This window comes from Delphinus delphis, chromosome 14 (genome assembly GCF_949987515.2).
Source record: "Delphinus delphis chromosome 14, mDelDel1.2, whole genome shotgun sequence".
In the NCBI taxonomy this organism is placed as follows: Eukaryota; Metazoa; Chordata; class Mammalia; order Artiodactyla; family Delphinidae; genus Delphinus; species Delphinus delphis.
Genome location: NC_082696.1, coordinates 22,067,245 through 22,095,165, shown reverse-complemented (window position 1 = coordinate 22,095,165; position 27,921 = coordinate 22,067,245). Strand labels below are relative to the sequence as shown.

Genomic DNA, 27,921 nt, shown 5'->3' with positions numbered 1-27,921 from the left:
CCACAGTAATGGAATCCACAATTACGTGTGTCTTAAATAAGTAGGAGTTACTCTTCTCACATGATAAGACATGATAAGATTTGGAAGAAGGCAACAACTGGCATTAATTTTGTGGCTGAAAATGTTAGGACCAGCAATTCTACAGCTCTCTTGGCCTTTCTTTCCTCGATATAAGATGATGACTACAGCTGCAGAGCTTGCATTCATGTTTGAAGCAGAAAGAAGGAATAAGGGCTTTGCCAGCTGAGTCTGTCAAGAATAGGTGTAAAAAATCCTTAGCAGACTCTGCTTCCATTATCATTTTGTAGAACCATGTCCACATGGCCCTCCTTTAACTACAACGGAGACCGAGAAAGTTTCCCACATTCAGGAGTGCAGGCGCACTGGTTTGGGGTGAGCCAAACAGAGTGTCTTCATGCCAAGTCAGAGTTCAGGAGACCACCTTGTTTTCTTAACTGTTGACTTAAATAACTAGGTATTAAGAGGATGACTATCCAAAACAAAGCAAAAAACAAAAACAAATCTATGTAAACATTGAGGAAGAAACTGAGGCCCAAGAAAATGAAGTGACTTTCTAAAGGCATTTGAGGAAGGCCCAGCTATGAAATCTGCAGAAGCCCAAACTTAGCCAGGAGGAGTCTTAGGTAAACAGGGCGTGATGATAAATCTCGTTCTTTCTTGTCTCTTCTCCTTTAAGCTGTTGGATTAAAGATCCTGTCATATTTTATGTGACCTGTGCCGGGTATTTTGGACTCATGTTTTTCCTGAATGTCGCCATGTTCATTGTGGTGATGGTGCAGATCTGCGGGAGGAATGGCAAAAGGAGCAGCCGGACGCTACGCGAGGAGGTTCTAAGGAACCTGCGCAGTGTGGTCAGCCTGACGTTTCTACTGGGCATGACGTGGGGGTTTGCTTTCTTTGCCTGGGGACCTTTGAATGTCCCTTTCATGTACCTTTTCTCCATCTTCAATTCTTTACAAGGTAAGATAAATGGTAACCGCACCATTTTCCCTTTCTAATTTTACCATATTTGCAAAGAGCTTCACTGTTGGACAGATGCCATGCTAAGTTTCTAAGTCACTATCCCAAGTGCTGAGCACAGTTCCAGGCACAGGGTGGCTACTCGTGAAAAAGACCTTGAATGGAGAGAAGAGGTAGAACATCAGTTTGTTTATTTGTTTTCAGTGATATATATACCAAGCACCTAGAACTATGCCTGGAATATAGTAGGTGCTCAATAAATATATGTTGTTGCATGAGTGGATATAGGCAAGGAGGTGCCCAATGGGAGGTGTAAAGAGAGGCACAGATGAAGTTTGCTTTCTTTACAGTTTTGCTGAGTGTTGGTGTTCTCCATGGAACCATGTGGGTGTAGTGCTCTTGGCCAGAAGACTCTTTAGACTCTGTGCAGGGACAGAGCAATTCACTTTGATTCCTTGGTTCCTTGGATTTCAGAAAAAATACCAACAATCTAGTTCAGAAATGCTTATTTCTTCATAAGATATGGCAGTCAATTCAACAATCTAACAAATGGCTTGCTCTGTTCAGAAATACAAGGCTTCCTTCAAGGAGCTTACTGTCATGCTTCAGATTCCGTAACACTTACCCTAGTGTACTGTAGGATGAATTTAACTTTAAAAAAATTTTTTTTATTGATTTACAGTGTTGTGCCTATCTCTGCTGCACAGCAAAGTGACTCAGTTATCCACATACAGACATTCTTCTTTCTAATATTCTTTTCCATTATGATTTATCCAAGAGATTGGATATACAGTAGGACCTTGTTATTTATCCATTCTAAATGTAGTAGTTTGCATCTGCCACCCCCAAATTCCCAGTCCATCCCTCTCCCTCCCCACTCTCCCCTTTGGCAACCAAAAGTCTGATCCCTATGTCTGTGAGTCAGTTTCTGTTTTGTAGGTAGGTTCATTTGTGTCGTGTTTTAAATTCCACGTGTAGGTGATATCATATGGTTTTTGTCTTTCTCTTTCTGACTTACTTCACATGGTATGATAATCTCTAGTTGCATTCATGTTGCTAAAAATGGCATTATTTCGTTCTTTTTTATGGCTGAGTAGTATTCCATTGTGTATATGTGCCACATCTTCTTTATCCATTCCTCTGTTGATGGACATTTAGGTTGTTTCCATGTTTTGGCTATTGTGAATAGTACTGCTATGAACATAGGAGTGCATGTATCTTCTTGAATTATAGTTTTGTCCGGGTATATGCCCAGGAGTGGCATTGCTGGATCATATGGTAATTTTATTTTCAGTTTTCTGAGGAACCTCCATACTGTTTTCCATAGTGGCTGCACCAACTTACATTCCCACCAACAGCATAGGAGGGTTCCCTTTTAGGATGAATTTAACTTTTAAGCTTAATTGAACATAAAGTATTTTTTTGAAAACTCAATAACATTCTATAAGACATTGGATATACCCTGTGTTGTTGATGAAACTCCTTAATGTTGGAAGCTCCATGAAGCCCACACTCCAGTAGGAATGAGGTGACAAAGTTTGGAATCTTTTTGAGCAGGGCAGTATTACTGGCTTACCTGAAGCTACTGGTCACACACTTGAAGGTGTCTAGGAAAGGAAGACCTGACTAAAGTTGAACAAATCTGAGCTGGGATGGAAAGTGTGGAAATCAGGTTTGTGCTTCTCACCAGGAGAGATGCCTAGGTAGGAGCTCCCAACAGGTGTGTTCTAAGAAAAGTCTGTATTTACCTGCAGGAGAGTGTTTACTGCTCTGTATCATACATATCTCTTTTGCTTCTCCTCCTACGTTTCCCACTAGCTCATGAGCTCCTGTAGAAAAACCTGTCACTTAGAAGGTGCTCAATAATTATTTGTTAAATCAGTAACTGGATTGGTGGATGAAGAAGGGAGGGGCTTTGGGGATGGCCTAAATTCAGTTTGAGACTCCTCCAGCATAAATATGCATTAATTAGTTGAGCAAATTTTATTCAGATCCATTCTCCCATAACAGAGGAACTATGTAGGCTCATTATCTTTAGTGAATAAAATAATAAGCCTCAAGTACACCTCCAGAAGTTGGAAACTGAAGAGGTAGCATATGAATACCTCTGCACTGGGATCCACCTTTGTAAAGTGAGTTTTCCTCTTTTTAATCTCTTCTATCATACACAACATAAAAGTGCCTAGACAAATATTGACAAAAATGTCCATTAACATTAGAAAATTCCATGGTTTTATATTTCAGGATTGTATATGAAAGGCACATTAATCTGCCAGCCCAACCTTGTTTTTGCTTTTAGAATTTCCTGGCAGTTTCAGCAACCTTCAACAGTTACAGTTGTCTGTTCAGCTCTGTTTCCATTAATGAGAATCGGGGTGTTTTATTTTTCCCAGCGTAGGTCTTCTCTCAGGAGGGAAAAATGTTGTAAACCATCATAGAGTGAGTGTTCTTCATAAATCACTGACTTTTAAGGCTGATTTTAAATGATATAAATTCAGAGCAGATTTCTGCCCATCCAATGATATCAAAAACACCTCCTAAAAAGGAAATGTAAATTAAAAGACAGTGATACAGAGCACATGAGTCTAACAGTTCCTTACTGGCCAGCCTTGTACAAAAGCTTCAGAGGACACTATGGAAAGCCATTTAATGGCTTTTATTTGCATCATTTTCAGAACCTTCCATGAGAGACTTGTTGTTAAAGGTATATGCTTTATTAAGAGAAGCATGTAGAACTTAGACAGTTTAAAGAAACAATTCGGTGAATGCATGTTGAACTTAGGCGAACTACGTTGTGTCGACTTCTTTCTAGTATTCTTTATTCCAGCAAAAAAACATGACCTGATCCCTTTGTCTCATGGAGCTTATATTGTAGTAGGAGAGACTAAGGTTAATCCAATATGTCACTGTATAAAGTGTACATGGTGGTGTTGAGAGTGCACATGACAGAAGACATGATGTCTAAGCCGAAATCTGAAGGATCAATAAGAATTAACTAGGTGAAAGGTGGGAGTAGGAGTGAGGGAAACTGTTTCAGGTAGAGGGCACTTCGTGTGCAAAAAGTTTGCTGTAGTTGGTGATTATAGCACATACTCAAGGCATTAAAAGAAAGACCATATAAGCTGAGAACCCAGAAAGAGCAGGAGAGTGACAGAGCAGTGGGTGTGACACAAAAGGGAGGCAAAGGCTAGACCAGGAGGCTCTCTGTTTTGATCTTCATAAGGGCAATTGGAAGTCCTTGAAAGGTTTTAGGCCTGTGGAATGATATGAGCAGATGTACATTTTGTAAAGATGAAGTTGGATATAATGTAGAGAATGGATTAGAGCAGCCCAATAGAGACTGTAGATGAGAGGCTATTGCAATGGTCCAGGTAAGGTAAGGTGTTTTAGACTATGGTGGGAATGGGGGAGCTAGAGACACATGAACAGAGTCAAGAGAAATTTAGAAAGTGTGCTACTGCAAAACACTTATCATTGGCTTGGTCATTAAACTCTTATTTTTCTGCAGTGATTAGGATAAGAAAGCTTCATGTTAATGCGATATTGTAGTGAACTGAAGCCTGTCATTATAAGAATTAGCAATGGCTAAAGGTTTATAATGTAATGCAATATTCTGAAACCTACAACTATGCCAAAGTAAATTTTAATCTTCTCAGATTTGGCTTATAATTGAACATCTTAAAATCAGCAAGGTCACAAGTCACCCTGTAGTGTTACAGAGGTGGGACCTGTGAGGACAAGATGTGTTTGAGCAGTGGTGTCAGGGCACGTGTATCAGAGGAGTGGCTTTTGCTAACAGATTTCTTTTCACTTTTGTGTATGTCTTTAAAGATTTTTTTCAAAGATGTTAAAAATCCATTTTATCTTTCAGGATTCTTAGGAATACATGTATATATGTATGTGTGTGTGTGTGTACAAAGACATATACATGTATAACTATGTCAGTACTCATATATTTGTATAGCTTATATATTAAAGTTTATATATGTATTTTTATTTTAGATGTTTTATTTTTGTTTATTTTCAATATGTATTTTTATTTTTATATGAATTTTTATTTTTTAGGTACACTTATAATTATACAATTTAATTCCAAAAAATCATGGTAACTGGATATGATAAAATTCTTATAGTCTGTGTGGCTCTAACTAAAATTTTACCTACTTGAATAAGCAAATGAAGTCACTCGAATCCACGCTTAAACCAAGTTTATTATTTTCTAATTTTCCACCGTATATTGCTTTGTTCTTTTTTCTTACCTACTTCATTTGATTGTTATATATTAATCATTTCACTGAATTTTTAATTCTAAGATGAAAAGATAAACATACCTTCTCTTAACGAGGCACAATTATGTTTCTAACTCCTTTTACTACCTTTGCTGCTTTCCCAGGATGAAAGTGACAAATCATTTTATTAGAAATTTTAATTTTTTCTAAAGAATACAACTTGAGAAAATTATATGGTATACAAATTGCTATTCAAAAGAGAACAGATGTTTGATGAAAGTACATCATAATTCACATGCCTGAGAACATTAGCCTGTACTTCAAGAAATATAATGTAATTCGTCCTAAAGAAGTAAAAGGCAATTCTCTGGTTGCTGAGAAGATCTTGGCCAGAGTCCTCTTGGGCATCTGTGTCCCTTGGCAATATTGATGTGTTTGCAGGATTGATTTATTGCTCTGAGATGCAGCCTGTACACATTGCTGCTTAGTATACAAACGATGAACAGTATCTCGGAATGTATATTTTTTTCATTACCGTACAAAATTATTTGACATTTTTGATTAGATTAGGTTTCTCCAATATAGAGAGAGGTTTAACTCTCTTGACAAGTTCATCAGGATCTAAAGTCTAGCCCCATACTGAGAGCTTAATCTTCAACTTTAGTTTTCCATGCACGTGAAACAATATTGATTGTTTTGGGGGTAATCAGCCCATCTTCTGTACGTATATATGACAGCATAATACCATGTAGCATATGGTTGTGCAAATAGAAACTGCAATGGCGAACACAGAAGGGTATCATCAGTGTACTCAGAGGTCATGTATGCCAGTAATTCATTCAGTAACATTAAGATACCCAGAGCAACAGAAATAACATATTTGCATAGTGCATTGTGGTTCACAAAGCCTTTCACACAACATCTGTGATCTAATTCTTGTAGCAAATCTGAAAAGTAGGTCCCAAGAAAAAGGGTATTCGCTCCATTTTACAGATGAAGAAACAGGCTTAGAAGAGTTAATGACTTACCTAAGATCAGTGTAATATTTATAACATAGCATATATGAAAACAGAAAAGCACATTATTAGATGACAAAGCATGAGCCAAAAAAATAAAACAAATTACTGCCCTTTCAACTTTTTATTTCAAAGTTTCTAGGAAGTGAGTCTCTATGTCCTTTTAAAAAAATTGTTCATAAATGTACATTTAATGAATAAATGGAAATTTACTCTCTTACCCTTATTCAGCAAAAACCATCTATAGAAATGTATTTATCATTATTATTTTAATCCTATTGGTAAACTAAGAAAAGTAAATAAAATGATGGGTTAGGAGCCTCCTGACGGTTAAGCTGGGCCACGATCACATGTACAACACACACGGTGAATCGGCGCCAAGGTAAAGAGATGAACCACCTTTAAACCCGTTAGCATCTGAAATGGCATCATGTTGGCCGAGACATTACACACTGCAAGGAAATAAATTACTCATCTTTTGGCAGAGCATTTTGTGCCACAGAGAAATAATTTTCTAAAGGGCACCTTGTCGAATGAAAGGAGGATTCAAGAGGTTCCCAGAGAGAGTCATAAACTCTAGAGATTCCCCAGCCCAGCAGCCAGCTGGCTACGTCTGTGTGACAACAAAACAGATGAGCTGTTGGAAGATTTGGACTTGGGCTTGCTGGGAAGCTCAGAAGTTATCTAGATCGTTTTTGTCAAAGATCAGTTATCGAGACCACGTATCCTTTTTTGCCCCAACACCTTCTTTGATTAATTCTTGATTGATTCCATCTCACAGTCTGAAAAGTTATCTATATCTGCAGTCTTCCCCTTCATCGTGTTTCTGGATCTTTATTATCCAGGGTAAGAAAAATCAACTTAGGTCGTTTGTCAGAATGTATCGATGATGAGCCTTGCTGAAAGCGTCAATGGCCCTTGGCTGGTAAAGAACTCATTAGGAAATGAGCACCTAAGGCGTTTGTTTTGTTTTGTTTTCCTTCACCAGACTTCTTGAAAGTGGTTTTGTAGACCAGTAAAAGGACGACAATACATGTTTCCCTGAATTTTACAGTATGGCATTTATTTTCAAATCCAAGGGAAGCTGTTCCTGGGCAGTTTTTAAAAAACTTTTGATAATCGGGCTAGAGATCTGAGAACATCCTTTTGGCTACTTGTTTTACATTTGCTCCACATGTTTCTGCCAAAACTCAACCTAAGAGAATGAATTCTATGTGGGAGCCAAATTCCTAGCCAAAATATTGAATGTAAGGATATCTTTATTTTTCCTAAATAAATAGTTAAACAGCTCTTATAATAAAGACCAAGATTAAACACAAGCCCATACAGTCTGGATATAAAGCCAGTACTTTAGAAGGAAGCTTTTTTTTTTTTCAAACCCACTACTTGACAAGATTTCTCAGAGTGTTTCTCACTCCACATTTAGAGGTTTAGAGCACCCTCTTGGGTGTCCCTTCTCCTTGTCTTTTGAGTCAGGCTCGGCCCCTGGTGTGCTTCTCTAGAAGGGCCTGGCGAGGTGGAATTCCTTATGTTTTCCTTCCTACCAGGACTCACAGACAGGCCCTCTTTCCCACATGCCTGTAATGCCCTTCCTCCATCACAATGGAAAAGGCCATTTATTTTAATTGAGAAAATTGCAAGATTTGCTGAGAATTAAGATATCTTGAATTCATATATTGGTCTAAGTTATTTTTAAAAGTGAGCAGAAACCTCTGGTTAGTGAAAGATGGAGGTTAAAGGAAGGCAAGGGATGAGCAGGTAGAGAACTGGTTAGGATCTGTTCATTTAAAGAAAGTTTAACTTTTTTTTCTTGTTTTAGCATAAAATTTGGGTTTGTATGGGTAAGATAAAGAATCCAAGCAGTTATCAACCTGAAGAAACTATTGCTAAGGAACTGGCTTACATTCATCAGAGTGGTCATTTTCTGGGCTAAAATTCACCCCAAAAGGGCCATTGTGAAACTAGCACAAACCTGTCAAGATGAAGCAGTGACTTTGCCTCTGAGTTCTCTTTTCAGTCATTTTAGCGTCCAGCTTTTATGGGCAATGTTCCCTACTCCTTGGTCAGTTAAATAAAGCTGTAGGCGCTATGAGGAGTAAAAACCAATTATTCTGGTCCCTGGTCACAGCTTTCCAGAAAACTAGAAGAGCATATTTTTCCAGGTGGTATGAAGAGCCTCTTTGAGGTGCGTGGGTTTATATAAAGATTCTCAAAGGGGAAACATTTGACTGAAATGAGCATTGAAAGAGAGCAGAGCTGGGGATTAGAATCAAACAGATTCCCTTGGATGCCAATGTAAAACTCTTTAAAGTTTTGTGATTTTAAGTGCTGCTCTGGCACCAAAATCTGTAAGTAGATGGAAAAAAAAAACCCCTCAAGACTGAAGAGGAACTAGCCCTCTGTTTTTTCACTTTGGCCTCCAAGTACCCTTGGCTCTCCTGCTGCCTTTTCTACTCCTCCTTCTTGCAGTGTTCAGAATTTCTTTCCATACGGCATGTGTGCTCTTCCAGATGTGGATACCTTCCACGTTTCCCACAGCTGAACTCTAAGAGGGATATTTTGTCCTAAAATAATCTTGGGATAATATTTATTGCCAGACTGATTTAAATTCATGTGAAAAGGGCTAGTTACTACAAATAGTAAAATAACCTATTATGAGAATCCTATTCTAATTTAAAATGGAAATATACCTCACGGCTAAAGAATCTGCATAATACCTTGGAATTTTAAAATATATTTATTCCAGAGAATTCTAATTTCTCACGCCTATTATCTGCTTTTGTCCCATAGCATCACAACTCATAGTGGGAGGCAGAGCATGTAAATGACTTCGATCAGATAATTTTAGAGGAGATGTATCAGATTTCAAATCTAATTTATATACGTGTCTCTTAAACTTAGTGGACGCCTGTATATTTACAGGTTGCTTAAAAGTAGGCAGTGTCATCTAATGCTATGTAATTATGATACAGAGCAGCACTGCACAATCTAAAAAATTGTTTTATTAAGTCAGTTTTTCTTGGCTTTAACCTACTCCCATGTGACTGTGGTCAGCATCAGAGCCTCAAAATAATTCACATCTTAATATCCCAGCAAGGCCAAAGGAGCAAATCCAAGAACTAGGTCTCTTCCAGTGTCCTCAAAACACCAGACATATGCTCTGAAGTTTTTCCTCCGATATATATGACATTTATAAAAACTTCTGAGTGTTAAGGGAAACAACATCTAGAAATTTTCAACTTCTGCCTCAGCTAAAAGAAAATCATTTGCTCAGTGTGGGACCCGAGAGCAAGTAATGCCAGGATTGATGCCTTAGAACCAAAGTCCTTAATTGGAGTTTATAATCTTTTACAGCTCTGATACGTGAGTTTGTTAAACAATTGTTTAAGAAACACGTGGTTAGCTATATTTTCAGCTGTAGGACAAAAATACCTCCAACAACAAATTCTGCAAATTCTGTCCCAGTTCACAAAAATAGAGTCAAGCCAAGGCAAAGGATTCCTTCTCCAACCACAGACTCCTTCATCTGTAACCTATGATGACGTCACCTCAAGCTTCCATGCCTTCTGCTCTCTTTACTCTGAAACTGCCACCACCTCTTAAAGACTTGAAAGGTTCTCAAAGGGAAACCCATCCACATTTTATATATTCTTTGGGTATTCACACTACCGGTGTTACAGAACATGTGTGCTTATCAAAGGGATTTTCTGTGTTAGCAAGCAAGTTAGGGACTTGGGGGTTTGTCCGTGAGGAAGGCTTTGAAAGGCAATCAGATTTAGTCAGAGTGTGAAGATGGGGTCCGAACCCAGTGTCTATCCTGTACTCCCTGGGAAGGTAGATCCACCTGCAGGTCCTGATTCTGAGGGGTTTGAGTGTGGAACAAAGTCTTTCTCCCACTCTGAGACCTGTCACGTCCAGACTCCAGGCCAGGCTGCAAGTCGATTTCTTGTCTCCAGCTCTCCCTCCCCAACCCAGCTTCCCTCCTTGTCCACAGCACAGGGACTTCCAGGAGGGGTGTGTGTGGGTGTGTATTTTCTGAATGAATGAAATTTGATTCATATTTATTAGAGCTTTCTTTTAAAAATTAGAACTCCCCTATCCTATCTGATATCATCTTAGACAAATAACTAGGTCACTAGGATATATTTTCTTCACTAATTATTTTATTACTAATAAAGTATTATTAGTAATATAATAATAAAATAAGTGTTTTACTTAAATAAATATGTATAAAATTATATAGTAATAATAATAAATAAAATGGTACTATTACTGATTACTAATACTACTTAGGTCATTGAATGCCTTATTTATACTTCTCAGAGGTAAATGTGTTTGAATTTCCCAGGAATTTTTTTTTTTTTTTTTTTTTTTTTTTGGTGGTACGCGGGTCTCGCTCCAGATGCACAGGCTCAGCGGCCATGGCTCACGGGCCCAGCCGCTCTGCGGCATGTGGGATCTTCCCAGACCGGGGCACGAACCCGCGTCCCCTGTATCAGCAGGCGGACTCTCAACCACTGCGCCACCAGGGAAACCCCTCCCAGGAATGTTTTAATAGGCTAGTTGTCTATTCGAAAGCAGTGACCAAAATTTAGTATTTTCATAATGGCGTTCCTCTATGAGTCAACATATGTAATGATTTTCAACCAGTAACTTCATTAGGAATTTATGGAGCACCTTCTAAGTAAGTGTAAGCCCCTACCCCTAAATACATTTAAGGCATTCAGATGTACATGTAAGTATTCAATTAACTCATGTAGAATAGATGAGCAATTAATCATGTAGAATAGATGAGCAGTTAATCATGGGACAAGTAGCATTGACATATATACACTATCAAATGTACACTTAATAGACTGTACAGTCTATTACTATTCATTCATTCAACAAACATTTATGGAGTTCCCGCTTAGTTCCTGGCATCATTCTGGGAATGGCTAGTACAACACTGGATAGACAAACATCCCTGTGCTCTTGGAGCTTATTATTTACTGGCAAGAGACAGTTAAGCAAAGAAATAAATGAATAAATTAAGAATACAAGAATATCAGGTAATGATCTGTGCTATAGCGAAAATAGGTGTGTGCAAGGGTGTGATCTAAAACATAAAAAATAAAAAGTTGATGATGGCCTTTTTGAGGAGTTAACAATTGATCTGAGGCCTGAATGACAGGTAAGAACCTGTTAGGGAAAGCTTTAAAGGAAGAGCCTTCAAATTATTGGGCAGAAATGAGTTTGATGTGTTTCTTTGAGGGTAGTGATGAAGAAGACTCCTATTTAGAATATCAGGGGTGTGAGATGCAACAAACTGGAGATACAGCCAAATGAAGATGTCCTGCAAGCAGTGTGGGTTGGAATCCTGGTGGTGGTGGTGGGGAGAGAAGGCAATGGGGGCACATATAAAAAGTAGTGTATGGTACTTATACAGCATGATTAGTACCTACTAGGACAGTGTAGCCGTAGAAAAGATGGAAATCCAGGGCTGAGTCATGGATGTGTCAGCCTTTAAAAGTAAAGCCGAGGGATGTGCTACAGAGACCAGGAAGCAAATTAAGAAGACGCCTAGGAGAAAGTGGTACCAAGAATGTATTTCAAAAATGAGAGAATGGTCAGTTGTGTTGAATACTGTTCAGAGATCTAGTAAAAACAGGAATGAAAACTGAGTTAGCAATAGGGAAGTCCCTGTGACCTTCACAAGAGCAGTTGTAGTGGCCTTGTAGCTGTGGATAGTAACCTATTTGAAGCAGGTTGAGAAGAAAAGAAATGAGAAAAGGTAGAGATGGCGAAAGTTAACCATTTCACGTTGTACTGAGAAAGGGAATGAAGAAGTGGAAGCTGGAAGAAGATTGGGGCTCAAAGGAGAAATTTTTTGTTCGATTACTTAAAAGAGAGTTACTAGAATATGCTTGTAAGTAATGGGAATAACCCAAGTATGGAGGAATAGAGGGAGAAATTGAGGCAGCAAAGGGAGAATAAAAAGGCAGAAGCAAATTCCTTGAAAAGTTAAAAGGGGTTGGCTCCCAAAGCACAAATGACACAATTAGTTTTTGATAGATGCAGGGAGTGACTAAATATGAAGACCACTTGACAATACAGAAATATTTCTGCATTAAAGTATTGAGAAACTAAAGCAGGCCAGGTGGAGCCACATGCATTTGCTGATTTGGGCCCATTTTTGACTTGTAAAAATACCACTTTTCTATTGCCCAAACTTACAATAATATGCTTACATAAAATAGCTTAGAATATACAAGTTGAAATAGATGATGAGCTCATGGATGTTTTCAGTTTTCTCTTTTTTTCTAAATTTTGTGAAATGTTTTCACATAATTTTGAAACAGATATAAGGGAAATATAAATGCCTCTTACATTGAATATTGCCTATTTCAGCTTAGTCTTTAGGTTAAGTCATAACGAATACCAAACAAAACAAAGACAGAATTAGATCCATGTAATCGTTCTAGTTTTATCTGATCCTCCATGTTTGTTCTAAAGGATTAAAACATCTACTGCATACCTAAAGATTCCTTAGGATCTGTTTCTTAGTGATTTGGATGTAAAAAAATTTAAATTAAAATAAATCCATATGTTGTGTAAGGTTTACCTTTAAAAATGTGTCCTTTGGCCTAATTGTTTATATTTTCTTTCATCCCAGGCTTATTTATATTTATCTTCCACTGTGCTATGAAGGAGAATGTTCAGAAGCAGTGGAGACGGCACCTCTGCTGTGGTCGATTTCGATTAGCAGACAACTCAGGTAAAGGAGCATGTTGGTGATCATTTTTCTTACATCGGAGAGTAGTTAGAAACCTTTGTCATTTTGATTTTCTGTGGTCTGAGCAACCCAGTCCCAGTGGTAGCAAGCTGTAAAGGCAGTGTATATAAAGGTGCTTAGCTGTAGTCTTAGATTATTAGGACTGCAAGAGATCTGAGGACGCTAGGCCTGACCTTCCTATTTTACAAAGGAGGAGCATGAATTCCAGACAGGTTAAGTGAGTTGCCCAAGGTTTCATGTCTAATTTAACAACTCATATATCCACTATACCATACATACCTTTCCATATTTTTGAAGTCTTTAATTACATTATTAGGCAAAGAGATCTTTCTCAATATAAAAAATCCCGGAAGAAGAATATTACTTTTTTTTTTAACCACCAGTGGTTACTTCTCACCCTTAATATATTAAAGTATAATTTTAAACATAGGGTCAAAGTAAGAAACTTTTATGTTTCTTCAGGTTGTTATTGTTGACATGTCAGTCTCTCGTGTGAGTCACTGCCAGCGTGTCAGAACGTCTAATGCTCTGGATCAGTTACTTAAATAATGTGGTGATGATTCTTCAGGGCAGAGTATATTCCCCCCAAAGCAGACTCATGGAGAGATGTCATTTCTTTCAGACTGGAGTAAGACAGCTACCAATATCATCAAGAAAAGTTCTGATAATCTAGGAAAATCTTTGTCCTCAAGCTCCATTGGCTCTAACTCAACCTACCTTACATCCAAGTCTAAATACAGCTCTACCACCTACTTCAAAAGGAATAGCCACACCGGTGAGTCACTCTGGCCATGGTAAAGATGTTCTCTGGGACATCTTTGTGAATATTTTGTCTTTTTTAAAAATATTGCAACCAAAATTGAATCTATATTGCCAGAATATCATTAACTTTGAATATTTTTGTAACTTCATTTGCTTTAAAACTTAATTTTCCTTAAAAGGTATGGTCTCTTGTTTTAAAAAGTTATGTGTTTTTATTTAAAAAGTACAGAAATTGAGTTGTAGATTATTTCAGCATAGTAGGAAAGTTACTTACATGTTACAGTTAAGACTTAAGTCCTTTGAAATATATACAAATATAAAATCATAATGTTGTACACCTAAAACTAATATAATGATATATGTCAATTATTCCTCAGTCAAAAGAGAAAAAAATACCTAAGTCCTTAACCATTGGAAGAGTTATTGGCAATTGCTCTTCAAATCACTGACTAAGTATGAAATAGGGAGCATCATACTTGGAAGGTGATACAGGATGGTGAGAAACACCGTGTCTTTGTTCATCTACTGAATCTTCATGATATTTACAGTGATCACACTTTCTGACACTGAGCATGTATAGGAACAATCCTGAAGACAGTGTGCAAATACAGGCAGACCTTGGACATACTGTGAATTTGGTTTCAGACCACTATAATAAAGCGAGTATTGCAATAGAGTCACACAAAGTTTTTGGTTTCCCAGTGCCTATAAAAATTATGTTTACACTATACTGCAGTCTATTAAGTGTACAATACAATTATGTCAAAAAATGTACACACCTTAATTTTAAAAGTACTTTATTGCTAAAAAAAATGCTTATCCTGTCATCTGACCACACAGGGTTGCCACAAAACTTCAATTTATAAAAACTATAATTTATAAAAAATATAAAGAAGATGTGGCACATATATACAATATGATATTACTCAGCCATAAAAAAAATGAAATTGAATTATTTGTAGTGAGGTGGATTGACCTAGAGTCTGTCATACAGAGAGATTAAGTCAGAAAGAGAAAAACAGGTACCGTATGCTAACACATATATATGGAATCTAAAAAAAGAAAAAAAAGATTCTGATGAACCTAGGGGCAGGACAGGAATAAAGACGCAGATGTAGAGAATGGACTCAAGGACACGGGGAGGGGGAAGGGTAAGCTGGGACAAGTGAGAGAGTAGCATTGACATATATACACTATCAAATGTAAAATAGATAGCTAGTGGGAAGCAGCCGCATAGCACAGGGAGAGCAGCTCGGTGCTTTGTGACCACCTAGAGGGGTGGGATAGGGAGGGTGGGAGGGAGACGCAAAAGGGAGGAGATATGGGGAATATATGTATATGTATAGCGGATTCACTTTGTTATACAGCAGAAACTAACACAACATTGTAAAGCAATTATACTCCAATACAGATGTTAAAAAAAAATACTTTATGAAAGAAGGAAGCAAAAAAAAAAAACAACTGTAATCTATGAAGGACAACAAAGTGAAGTGAAATAAAATGACATAAGCCTGTGAAGACTATTTTGCAGTCCTTGATAGCCAGTGAGCAGTGTGAAAAGGTGTAATCCTTTAATAATTTCAATTGAAAATAGCAGAAATGCTACTTTTAAATACTAATTAAACCTCGAGCAATCAGCTCTCAACACTCAGCATCCAGCACTTTCCTAATTAAAGATGATTCTAAAAGGATAATGGAAATAAATTTTGTATTTGTTTAGCTAATTAATGTAGGCAAAGGCGAATGACACCAAAAAGATTCATATTTAGCTTTTTGCAAGCAGGGAGTGATTTGTGCAATGTGTCTATAAATGTTCACATTGCAAACATTTGAATTTCAAATGACCCGTATGTACATTTGAATCCTTCCACATGTCCTTGCTTGTGCCACTAGGGTCCCCACTGCCTGGGATTCAAGATAGCACTGTGGAAAAAAAGTATGAATGTTTACTGAGGTTTTTAATTCCAAGGTTAAGTAAAGAAAGATCTGAAAACTTGGAGCAGCTTAGTACAGCAGTTTTTAAAGTTTCTTGGAGTCAGGGACATTTTGGGGAATTGCATAAAAGCTGTGGACTCTCTTCCAGCCTTTGAGTGCAGGCTTTGAGTCCTGCACACAAACAGTTTTGCCTAAAATTAAGAGGTCTGTGCACTCCTGCTCGAAACACCTGTGTAAGAAAATTAATAACAGGTATATAGTCTGAGATAGATAATTCTACCTAATTGGTAGTTCCCTGGCACAAAACATCTTGTACAGTTGACTCTTGAACAACACAGGTTTGAATTGTACAGGTCCACTTAAACACAGACTTTTTTCAGTAGTAACAACAACAAATAGTAGTACATGATCTGCAGTTGGCTGAATACGTGGATACAGAACTGCAGCTACAGAGGAACCTCAGACACAGAGGGTCAACTGTAAATTATACTCAGATTTTCAGCTGTGCAGGAGGGTCAGTGCCCTTAACCCTTGCCATTGTTCAAGGCTCAACTGTACTTATAATAAGTGAACTTTTTACTTGATTTAATCAGCCTTAAAATCAGATACTCATTTTGTTTCCCCTTCTAAAATGCAAATACTTAATGCATTGTAAGTCAGTTGTGAATGAATAGGAATTAGACCAATTGAATTGTTTTCCTCTTAACACAGCTAATAGTTGGCCTAAAGAACCACTATTAAAAGGCAAAAGAAGATAACAAAGTACATAATTTGGAACAGAGGACCTTTTGGAAGTATTAAAATATTTGGAAATAGTAAGCATCATGGGGAAAACTGACTAGAAGATAAAATGAATTGCAGAAATGGGGGTACCTAAGGAAAACTTAACTGTTTCAAAATCTTGTGTATTTTTTTTTTAAGAATTCATTAATGTTTTTCTGTTTCTTTTAAAACCCTTGGGGTTAAATGGGTTTTTGTCAACAAGTATAAGGATGTAGTCAGCTGTATGACGTTACTTCCACGGTATAATAAATTCTAGTTTCCGATCAGCTGACGTACAAACGGTCTTCTGCGAGCTAGCCAGTTCTCAGTGAAACTGCAGACGTTCTTGGGTCACTCAGGGTGTGCAAAAAGTCACTGCATAGCATCATGGGTATCTAGATGGTTTATTTCTTGGCATTGATTCATATGTTTATGGTGTAGATAATGTCTTCTAAGAGCATTCCTTCAACAAAAGTGGATCACTCAGGTAAACTTTTATTACTTCTTTGAATGCATGAATTTTTTGCAAGGTAGTAAGAGAATATTTGCATGGATTAAACTAAGACTCTTGCCGCACCAGCAAAGTTGCTTGTTCTTTACAATACTTCTCAGCTAGCACAAGGAAATTCCTGCACTGAGCTGGAGTTTCTGAAATTTCAAATGGTCCTGTGCTGTGCTGGCTCTTCTCTGCATGGGGGTGTCTGCAAGCCGCTCCTTTTAGGAAATGTACCATGCTCTGGAGTTAGTGGGTCACATTACCAGGTAAAATAATGGAAAAAAAAAAAGCAGTACTTGAGAGGTTTGTTATAGAACCGAGTGAAATTCTCTACTTTTTCGCTGCTCTTATGAATTACTGGATATGTCACAGTACATTCACAGAAGTCATGAAAGAGAAATTGTCGATTCCAAGCCTGCTTTTTGAGGACTTTTGTCTGCTTGAAATTTAAGCATAGGTGAAATAATAGTTCATTTCCCTAGCCCCTGGTTTTCAAACTTGTAGCCATAATCAAAATCTATATTATCCACAATATAATAGCTACCCAGAGGACTGGGAATAGCATATATATAGAAATACAAACCTTGCTCAGAATTTTACCTTCTTAGACGGTGAAGACCCAGAAAATTGGGTCACGTATTTGGAATGGAGCCGGTCAAAATCTGTAAAAAGAATGTGACCCTGGAAGTTGTCAGCGAAGCAGAGTGATTGTATCCTTGAAGTTTCTTTGAGGATGTGTGGCTTTCTAAAAACATCAAGTACAAATTGTTCATTATTGAGATTTAAGTCAATAGAAAAATTCCCAACAGAAAACCAATGGCTAGTGAACGTATGAACTGAAGGAAAGCACAGAATCAATCAGCTTGCTGAGAGCCGAATGGGGAGGGGGCCTTATAAAATGACTCCCTGAGCTTTTTTCTCACCAATCCTGGGACATGATCATTCCACCATGCTTCGGTCTGCCCACTCTTCCCAAAGGCCATCTGTTCTCTCTTGCTTCCTTTACTGGGATAGACACTCCATTTTCTATTTTAGCCTTCATTTTATTTAGTGTCTGCTCCAACACCAAGACCACACTTGAACAATCTGAGCCGTTTCCAAAGACAACAGATAAAATGATGATGGCTTTTACCAATTATTGAGGATTTTTAATGTTATGTCACTTACTGGGTCAAACTTACTCAAAATATAAAACACCTAGAGTGAACATTCCAATTTTTCAGCCATGATTCCTAGAAGCAGGTTTTCATGATAGAGTTTTTGCCTCTTCCATAGTGAATAGAAAAGATACAACTGTAGGGAACTGAGGACTTTGTAGAAGGTCATTTGCTCTTTCATTGATGTGAAATCTCTGTAGTTAATTTTAAGACAGCATTTTTCTCCAAAATGTGGAAAGCAGATACCTACAAGATACATGGAGACAGCCATATGTATTTGTAGATAATAGTGCTTAGCTGAGTTTCAGGGCACTAGCTGTATCACTTTTAGAAAGCTTTGGGTCTAGGAAAATAATGTTTAAATATGTGATATTGGAAAATTCAGAACAGAAATATATTTAGCAGTCCTTTATTGCTATCAATTGCTCTGATATTAGTGCTGCCAGCAATAACATCATTCTGAGACTGTAGCATAGTTAAAGAAAATATATACTTAAAATATTTCTGATAAAGATAATTTTGATTTTTATAATTCAAAAATAATTAATAAAAGATACCTTTTTTCTATATTGCAATCATTTCACAGGTTTTTTCCATGAGAAAATGTGTTCAAAATAGCCTTTATGTTTTTTTATTCACTTGTCTTTTCCAAAATTCTTTAAATTATATTTTATTAAAAATTGTATTATGAAAAGTGTCAAACATATGAAAAATAGAGAGGATAATATAATGAATCTCCTTGTTCATATCAACTCTTAGCCACCTACGCATTTTCCCCTCCATGTATTATTTTGAAAACATATCATAGACATCATATCATTTCTTCCACAGATATTTCAGCACCTTTTAATTCATTTGTTATATAATCTGTTACTACCTTGTTTGATTGATTTGCCACATATATTTTTGCAGCAATTTTCTGATTATTCTATTCACTGGCTCTTTGAAAAATACCACTTACAAGAATATTTCTTAAAACAACTCCCAACACAAATTACTAGAAGGCACATTAACATTCTTTCATATGCAAGGATGCGCTTTGAAGATGAAAAACATGACATTTTAGTGCTGCCTATTACCTAAACTAAGAAAGAACCAGAGCTTCATTTCCTTTGTGATCTTCTTTAATGTGCAAAAGAGCGTCCAGAACGTTAGCCCTTAGGCATGTCACCAGCTCATTTTGTAGCCTAATTTCTTGTATCATTTCTTGCAGACAATGCTCCCATGGACAAGTCCTCATCAAAACTGACCCATGCTGATGGAGAACAAACATCAATCATCCCTGTCCATCAGGTCGTTGATAAGGTCAAGGGTTATTGCAATGCTCATTCAGATAATTTCTATAAAAATATTATCATGTCAGACACCTTCAGCCACAGCACAAAGTTTTAATATCTTTAATATAAGGAAGAGACATCAGTCTGCAGCAACGTGAAGATGTGCAAGCTGTGAAAACTCTGACTAGCAGATGTAAACGTGGTATTACCTAGGTAACTGCATATATATGAAGAATGTGTTTTGTGAAGAAGGCTTTTGTGAAATTCAAAATCTGTCTTTTCAGTGTATTTCTTCCATGGGGGAGTTTCCACCATCACTCAACTTCAGTACTAAGAGCAGCACTCAGTAGCCACAGGGATAGGATTTTTTTAACTATATGATTGAATGGATCAATCAGAACTTGGGCTGTGGGGTGGAATAGTAAAATTAGAGGGCAAGGGACAGGCCGAGCTTGGGACAAGCCCTAGTTTAGAGCTCACTCACACCCCACATAATAATTAGATTTGGATATGGCCACCTGCTCCATCATCTTTCTCTGCAATCAAAAGCATACTAATATTTATAACTATCTCGGATGCCCGCAGGTCCCATCTCAGTGCTGGTTTCTATGAATGCATTAGCATTTCCTCTTTTTAAATGAAATTTCAACCACAGATACAAAAGAGTATTTAATGTCTGACTCAAAGTTTAGAAAGGAATTTTCTCTCATTATCTCAGATGTTTAACCCTGAAGACCACAACATGCTTAAGAAAGAAAGAATTCTCCAAAGTTTGACCTAGTTAATAAGAGGCCATGTTATTTCACTTGTCCTATTCAAGACACAAGGCTTAAGCATCATCATTAATTATAATTTAGTCCTATACATTTGAATCAAGTTTAGTGTTGATGTTCCATTAGAGTGGAGCTCCCAGGAGCTGAAGAATGACCCTCTTACACCTCTGCTTTTGCTGCTCTACTGTACATTGAGCTGCGGGCTCATGGGAGGAATGCAGATTTCCATTAGGCATGCCGTGTACAGTAGTCTCTCCCTTTTGGGAAAAACAACCATTGAGACTCTATGGTCTTGTCTTTGCTCCAGAGACTTTTTAAGACATTTCCATTTGCACAAATGAAAAGCCTCTTACTTCCTCTTTCCAGAGTTTTGTTCCAAAGAATATAAACTGAGACTTACGTGGGTGACTTATCATAATCAAAACAATTTATAATTGTGTGGGTCTACGTTTGCCAGTCTGCAAACTATTTGTACATAAGTCCTCTGATTATAAGAGCCAGAGGAGGTCTGGCAAGACAGATGGGGTATTATTTATGGATTAGGTCTCTGCATATAAGCCATGCATAATATTAAGCAGCTTAACCTAGCTATCAAACTGTCCTGAGGAATATGTTTGCTAGTGAATGTGTAAGAGACCACATTTTAATTGTTCTTAAATGATGGGCTCATATCCAGTTTCTTAGAAATCGGTCTCAGCACATGCTCTACCTTTACATTTGCTCTAGGTTATCTGAGATGTTTCAGGTTCTGGGAGGTGGCAGCCTAAGTGATGAGAAGATGAGACATTCTGGCAGAACCAAACTCCTTAAAGGCAGAAGCCAGACTGAGCACCTGGGGACCTTTCTCTCTGTGCAGGAAGCAGGTAGCTCTCAGTCTGAAACATAGGAAAGCTTTCAGGCTATGCAGCAAACAAGGGGCCTCTCAGCTTTTGCTGATCTTCAATCATGAAGCTTTTGGCCAGACTTAAATGGATGATAATGGGTTTTCATACTGTTCCATTTTGTAGCATCCTGGAACACTGTTCTGGAAGACAGGAGCATTGCCCAGCTTGGCCTTCACAGGGGAGGGGTGTAGGTAGTAGGAAAGGATAGTAAATCTAAGGTCACCAAGACCCTACAGTAGAGCCATGTCCTTTTCTCTAGGCATCTATATTAACAGGCTGCTTATTTGGGCAGAGGTTACATCTAGGTGAAAATTAACCTTAAATAGTCACTGAATCTTCATATACTTTCCCCCAAGCCTTAGAGATGGTAGAATTTAATTAGCTTTCGACTGTGAGATTTCTACCCAAAGTGCTTATTCAGTTAAAAGTAATTAAGAGATAGCTTTAAAAATAGCTTTGATTTCTACTTGTATTCATCCAGATCTGGGAAAACTTTTTTTTTTTCAAATTTGACAACAATATCAGCTCCACTTTATAAATTTCCAGTAATCAGGTAAGGAAAGAAACAATGGATAAACAGCTGAATAGAAACATTTGCAAGTGGATTTAAAAGACTGAGTCAAATTCTACCCTCAGTTCTGCGCATGTAGTGCTCACTTTCATCTAGCCCCGCATGAGAGCAGAAACACAGGAATCTAGCTGTGGAGCCAAAATTTAGTTTAGCTTAACTTTGAGAATAATATCAATTTAGACTCTCTGGGGTATTTTTGGTTGTTTTTATTTTCTTTTTTTTTAACATTATGTTAGAGTCAGTCTAAGATCTTGAGATATTTTCCATTGCTGTCACGATGACTTGCATTGTAAAGCTTTTATTTGTTCAATGTTGACATAGACTCTTTTGTATATATTTATTTATTTGTGTTTATAAATGTGAGCTTGTTTTATATCTTACATTTATATTGCCTGGCTTTGTTCTTTTAATTAACTTTTTATCAGAGAGACTGTATATATTTTTTTCTAAATACTTTGTGAAATAGTTTTCTGTAGCAGTATCTCTGAATTTGATGAATAAAAAGTGACTGTGAGTGCAAATTAGAATTAGTAGTAAGAAGCTACTATACCTGATTTGCCATTTTACTCAAATAGAAAATGTTTTTCAAATAAATACTTACGTTGTTTGTGATCCAAATTATTCAATTCCTTTATGAGTGAACGTTTTTATTTCTGACTCTTAAATAGGAAAAGATTATTTGACAACTGGAAAATAACCTGGCAGCAATTAAGCTAGTGACATGGGGCTACTTTGCCAAAACACTAAAAATGAATATTTTAGAAAGATTCAGTTCACTGGGGATTAATGCATTTTGAAGTTCTTAGATTTTCTTAAGATGACTGATGCAAAGCCAAGCTCTGTGGCAAATTAAAAGCAATGTAGGTTTCCTTTTTGGGAAGTCTTCAGCATCTTGAAAGGGAAACAAATCAATAATACTACATAGAAGTTAGGTCATGGGATATTTTTTTTCACATTTATAGGAGGCTTAGAAAATGACAGAATTTAGCCAACTTGACTTGCATGAGTAGAACAGAACCTCCTCCCTTCCTTTTGCTGTGATTAGTTAGGATAACTCTCTTCTGCAGAGAGCCAAGGCCCACTCTGGCTCACGGCCCTACCCAGTGCTAAGCTGTGAGGCTTGTTGGCTGGTCACTGCTCACTCAGGTCTTCTGAGCCAACATTCACAACTCCTGGCCAAGCCGTGTTAGGAAAACAGGCAAACATTTGCTGAAGCTTCATTTGCAGTTACATACAGCAGGTTAAAGCTGAGGGAGCAGCAGTGAGAAGTAGGTGGGAAACACTTATTTGATTTGCAGGCTGACCTGTGTTTGTAGTAGTTTGAAATCTGAAGGAATTGGGCTTTGTAAATACCGTGTTTTGGAAGAATGCCCGTGTTTCCAGTCGAGTAACAATCTATTTTTCTTGTATAGAAGCACTAAATCTCTCTCCCTCTTTCTGTCCCCCTCCCTCCCCTTCTCTGTCTACCTCCCCTCAACTTTCCTGCTTTTCTTCACTTCTTCCCTTTCTCTCTTCCTTCCCTCCCTCTTCATATCGAGGAAGAATACTTAACCGTTTTCTTTTTATGCTTCCCTAGAGAAAAAATAAGAATAAATGTGAAGGTGCAAGGGTGAGGATGATGAGAATTACAGGGACAGGGTTAGCCCTGGCAAAGAGAAGAGGCATAGCTTTCTTCTGAGTTTGAGGGACAGGTTATGAGATGAGCAAGGAGGTATAGAGGGGCTGATAGTGAGGCAGTGTTGAATTTCCTGATTTTTATCAATTAAAATAATTAGAGGCTCACTTCACAAGTTGGGTATTGTAAGGGCGGTAGTATCAGGATGGGGATATGAATAAAATTAAAATTTGAAACAACCTTACGGGGAATGCAAATCCTTGGCTAAATTAATTCAAATAAGCTGGTAAATGGCGTTTGCCCTTAGAGTAGCTTTTGCAAGTACATTCTCCAAATCATCTTATTAAAATTTTTTATTTGGTGTGTTTTGAAAAACTAGTTTATTTCAAGTTCATAACCAAACATTTAATATTCTAAAGTCTCAAACCTTATTGATTTATCTTAAACATTTGAGAATAATTGGATGGCAAATGATTGCACACTTACCCCACAATCTTTTTAATCTTTTAAGTTACATCTTCTGGTTGGCTTATTTTCATCATGAATTAATTTAAATGATTTTTATAAATTCAGGATATCAGTGAGAATAGAACATTTGATATTCACATTAAATACAATTTAATATTGATATATATAGTCACACCGTGTGAGAAAATAACACAATAATAGCAAAATAAAGTGTTTAAGTACTCTAAGAACAAAAGAAAGATCTCCAGAGCACCACAGGATTTTCCTCCTTCATCGTCCTAAAGTTCAATCAATCAACCAAGGATATTAAGTGACGACAACCCTGTAACCTTCCTACGAGGAGTTCACTGGCCTGAACTGACAGATCTGACACATTTGAAACTATTTTAACTAAAAAAAAATCAGTTTATCTGTAAAGCTCTGAAATGTAATCATTACTGCCAAATTAGAGCTAATACATCGTCTCCCATAATACTGTTAAGAGCAATAAATGGTTCCTGCAATGTCTAGCACACTTGAACGTGACACGTTATACTGTATTTTTGGTTTTTTAATTTTCGTATGTGTGACTCTTCTACTGAATGACATTAATATTAAGGTCTGATGCACTGGGTTATGTTTATTCTCATCATTTTCATAGGTGATAGCATACTGCTGGCTACATAACAGGTGCTCTGTTCGTGTTTATCGAATTTATATGGAGTTTACCTGGTCCATTTGCATTTTATATTTGGGAAAAGTAGAACTCAGAGTACCTCGGATTTGCATGAGTTTGTAAGGATATGGACTAGAAATACAAAGTAAAGGGGAAAAAACATATTAGCATCACGCAGTTCAAGATACTTTACCCTCATTGCTAAATGTCACCTTATATGATGCAGGCAAGTAAGATAAGAACAAAACGATACCAAGTTTGATGTTAACTCTAAATCTTTTTTACCAGTTTTGGAAAAGGAACTAGGTTCACCAGAAGTCTGAGATGAATAAGTACACAAACCTGCTTTTGAGCACTTGCCTTGGGAACTGTTTTCTGGCTCAAACTGGCTTCAATAGGGAATTTAATGTACGAGCACACAGGGTCCTCGTGGAGCCCTGGGACCAGACTTTGAAGAAGCTGGGACCAAGGGATATTTTTCTCTCTCTACTTTTACTCCGTAAAGTCAAGAGATGTTTTAGAAACCAAGCTGAACTGATCATTTGAAAATTATTTCTCTTCATCCCCATTTGATAAATTCATCAGTTTCCTTGAATGACTGTTAGGTTGCTGAGAGAACAGTGGTAACTGGTTAACGAAAATCCAATATTTGCTAGACTTGCTTTGTATGAACTTCTGATAAATATGTTTTTGTTCTGGCTAACTCATTGCATATAAAGAAAAAACTGAGATACCAACCAGCTTACTAGCCGGGGTTCTATTACTGTCTAGCAGTTTCCACCAGTGAGAAAGCCATGGTACAACCTGCAGGAAGGATGGTGAGCTGTGATACTGTTAACTAGTAAGGATGAGAAGAACTGGAGAAAGCAGTCATATAGAATTACTATTGTTTAAGGCTTACAAAGGTAGATTGACCCCATTTTGCTAAAGCCAACAGTTCCTTCACTCTGAAGGAATCACAGAATGTAGAAGAAAGGTCACTGGTAATGGTCTGTGCTATGTAACTTGAGTATGTCACCTCTCTGCTGTGGGCCTCAGTTTATTTATCTGGTAAATAAAAGAAGCTGCTTAAGAGCTAAAGCATTTTCAGCACTAGAATTTTATAGTTCCTGTTAACTTCTTTAAATAGAAAAATTCTAGTCGTTTTTATTTAAACACAGAATCCAAAGACCCAAACACTAAATGTCAAGCAAATCATTTGATCTTGTTCAATCTGAATGTTTCAAGGGAATGCATGCATTCTATGTCTTTTTTTTTAACATCTTTATGTCTTTTTTATTTCCGAAATAAATGCCTTTTCTATACAATCACTTTAGTATTTTCAGGCACTAATTAAATCTTTTGCAGATAAAATTAATAGGAAGATTCACTCTCAGATACAAAAGAGAAGATGCCCCAGCAGTAAGGCAGTACTTACTCATTGTGAAAATCAGAATTAAAATCCTGGTTTTCTTTCGGCAAATCTGTGGAATTAATGATCCTCCCAACATAGGTACAAAAGTTCCATTTCTCCTCCCCAGCTGTGTTACAACGCTGTGCACGGTCCACAGAGGGAAAGAAGAAAACAGATCAGCAGGAAATACGAAGACAGCAAGCAAAACAGATTTGACAGTTGCAAGAATGTGCCTCAGATGGGCAATTCAGGGTCTCTTGCTGGGTAAGTGAGAAACACAAAACCAATAGGTGTCACGTAATAAACGCACATGGACGTGCCCCACGGTGCAGAGGAGCTTATTTAACTTTGCTCTGGATGCCTCGGCCAGGTTTGCATTCAAATTAGAGACAGCTGTGTGCACGTAAGTTATGGAGGGCAGTTCCTAGTGCGCAACTCACTGCCAAATATCCGAGAAGCATTTTAAAGACATAATATTTCATGTGATTCCTTTTCAAGGGCCCTGAGAGTCTCCTAATTTGTATTAAACACCAGTTTACAGATTTCCCATTACAATGGGACATCATCTATGGCAATACAAAGATGTGGAGGTGAGAGGGATGCTTGAGGTGAGAGGGATGCTTGAACAACTTAGAGGTCAATACAGCTACCAGAGTAGTATCTTAATATTTGTTTTTAAAGTAACAGATCTATTTCTGCAAGTAGAAGTTGTCACTATTTGATTCGCCCACTTCCAGTTAACATTTTAATCTGAAGGTAATAGAAAATTATTTCTTCAAAAACTTTGGTAGAAAACTATATACACAGAATGTTTTCTAAATAAAGAATTGTAAAAAGGACATTTTCTCAAGAACGATTCCAAGCAAGGATTCCAAACAAGGGTTAGACAATGTTTTACTAGGTCTTTGCCACAGTTATAGAAAACTCAGTTTGTAGTTAAAAAGTGTTGGTTGGTTTTTTGGTTTTTTTCCCTTATCCGCAAAAGCTATAAGGGATTGCTAACATAGTTGTGGCTTTCATTCTTCCAAATAATTTCCAATTCACTTCGAACATTTTTCCTTCACAGAATCTTTTTCCTAACTTTGGTTCTGCTGTTTTGCATGATCTCTGTTCACTCAAAAAGAGCACTTGAAGTTTAGGCACTCTCTCCCTAATCCTCAAGTTAATTTTCCCCATATCTCACTTAGCATGTATGTGGGGTGAAGGGGGCTGTGATGAGCCCAGAGTCATGGGGAGGAAGCTGTATTTCACGGCCTCTCCTTGTTTTCAGTCACCCCTTTTCTGTCTATTACTCTCACCGGTGTGAGGGGCTTTCAGGGCTTCCAAGTGCTTCTGGGTAGAATTATGATGTGCAAAGTCTTGCTTTCTTCAGTCACAACAAAATAGCAGGGCAAATCCACTGGACCCTAATCCCTCTTTCCTTCTAAATTCTTGTTAGCACAAACCTCTAAAAGGCTCGCGTGGGGGTGGGCAGGGACCCAGAATCTGTCTCCTAAATGATGGTAGTGCTATTTCCTAAAACTCATGAAAATGAACTGTGAGGTTTCATGAAATAGTTCTACTCTTAAAAATTGTTCCATGTTGTTCAGGCAAATGAAAATTGTCCAAGAATGCAAAGTGGAGTTCTGTTTGCTTCCTTCACCGAGAAGAAAGCAACTCAAGCATTTAGCTGAGATTATTGTCTTCTCTCTTGAACCCTGAACCTCAAACCTAGAGACAACCAGGGCATGGTGGGCATCCTCCTAAAAGGATGCTCTGTTCACTTGGACAGCAGGCTAGTTTTAACTTGATGTGGGGGGCAGTAGAGCTCATTCATTTCAGTGGTTGCATTGTGTGTGTGTACATATATGTTATGTACTATATAACAGATGTAACATTCTTGAGTATTCAGGCTTCTCCAGAGAAACCAAACCAACAGGATATGTGTATATATAAAGAGAGTTTTATTTCAAGGAATTGGGTTGTAAGATTGTGGAGGCTTGGCAAGTCCAAAATCAAGTAGTTTTGTTCATGGAAATTTCATTAATAGAAACCAAACACTGAAACAGCTTTACCTTCAGATTCCAAAGATGCTCCAGGAGAGTGGAAAGCTGTGTCTCACCTCACTTCGCATCTCCTTCCCCAGAAACACCTGCCCCAGACTCGAAGGTCATGTGGAGTCAGGGTTTTTTT

At 37.5% G+C, this 27,921-nt stretch overlaps 1 protein-coding gene across 1 annotated transcript in view; it reads left to right on the top strand.

Moving 5' to 3' along the window:
- ADGRG6 (adhesion G protein-coupled receptor G6) overlaps positions 1-22,236 on the top strand; it is a 135,550-nt gene extending 113,314 nt beyond the window's left edge. The window contains exons 22-25 of the mRNA XM_060030658.2: positions 698-981; positions 12,882-12,983; positions 13,624-13,776; positions 19,327-22,236. Coding sequence (XP_059886641.1) covers positions 698-981; positions 12,882-12,983; positions 13,624-13,776; positions 19,327-19,505 — 718 coding nt within the window. The 3' untranslated portion in view covers positions 19,506-22,236. The remainder of the gene's footprint in view (positions 1-697; positions 982-12,881; positions 12,984-13,623; positions 13,777-19,326) is intronic.
- The last annotated feature ends 5,685 nt before the right edge of the window (positions 22,237-27,921 follow it).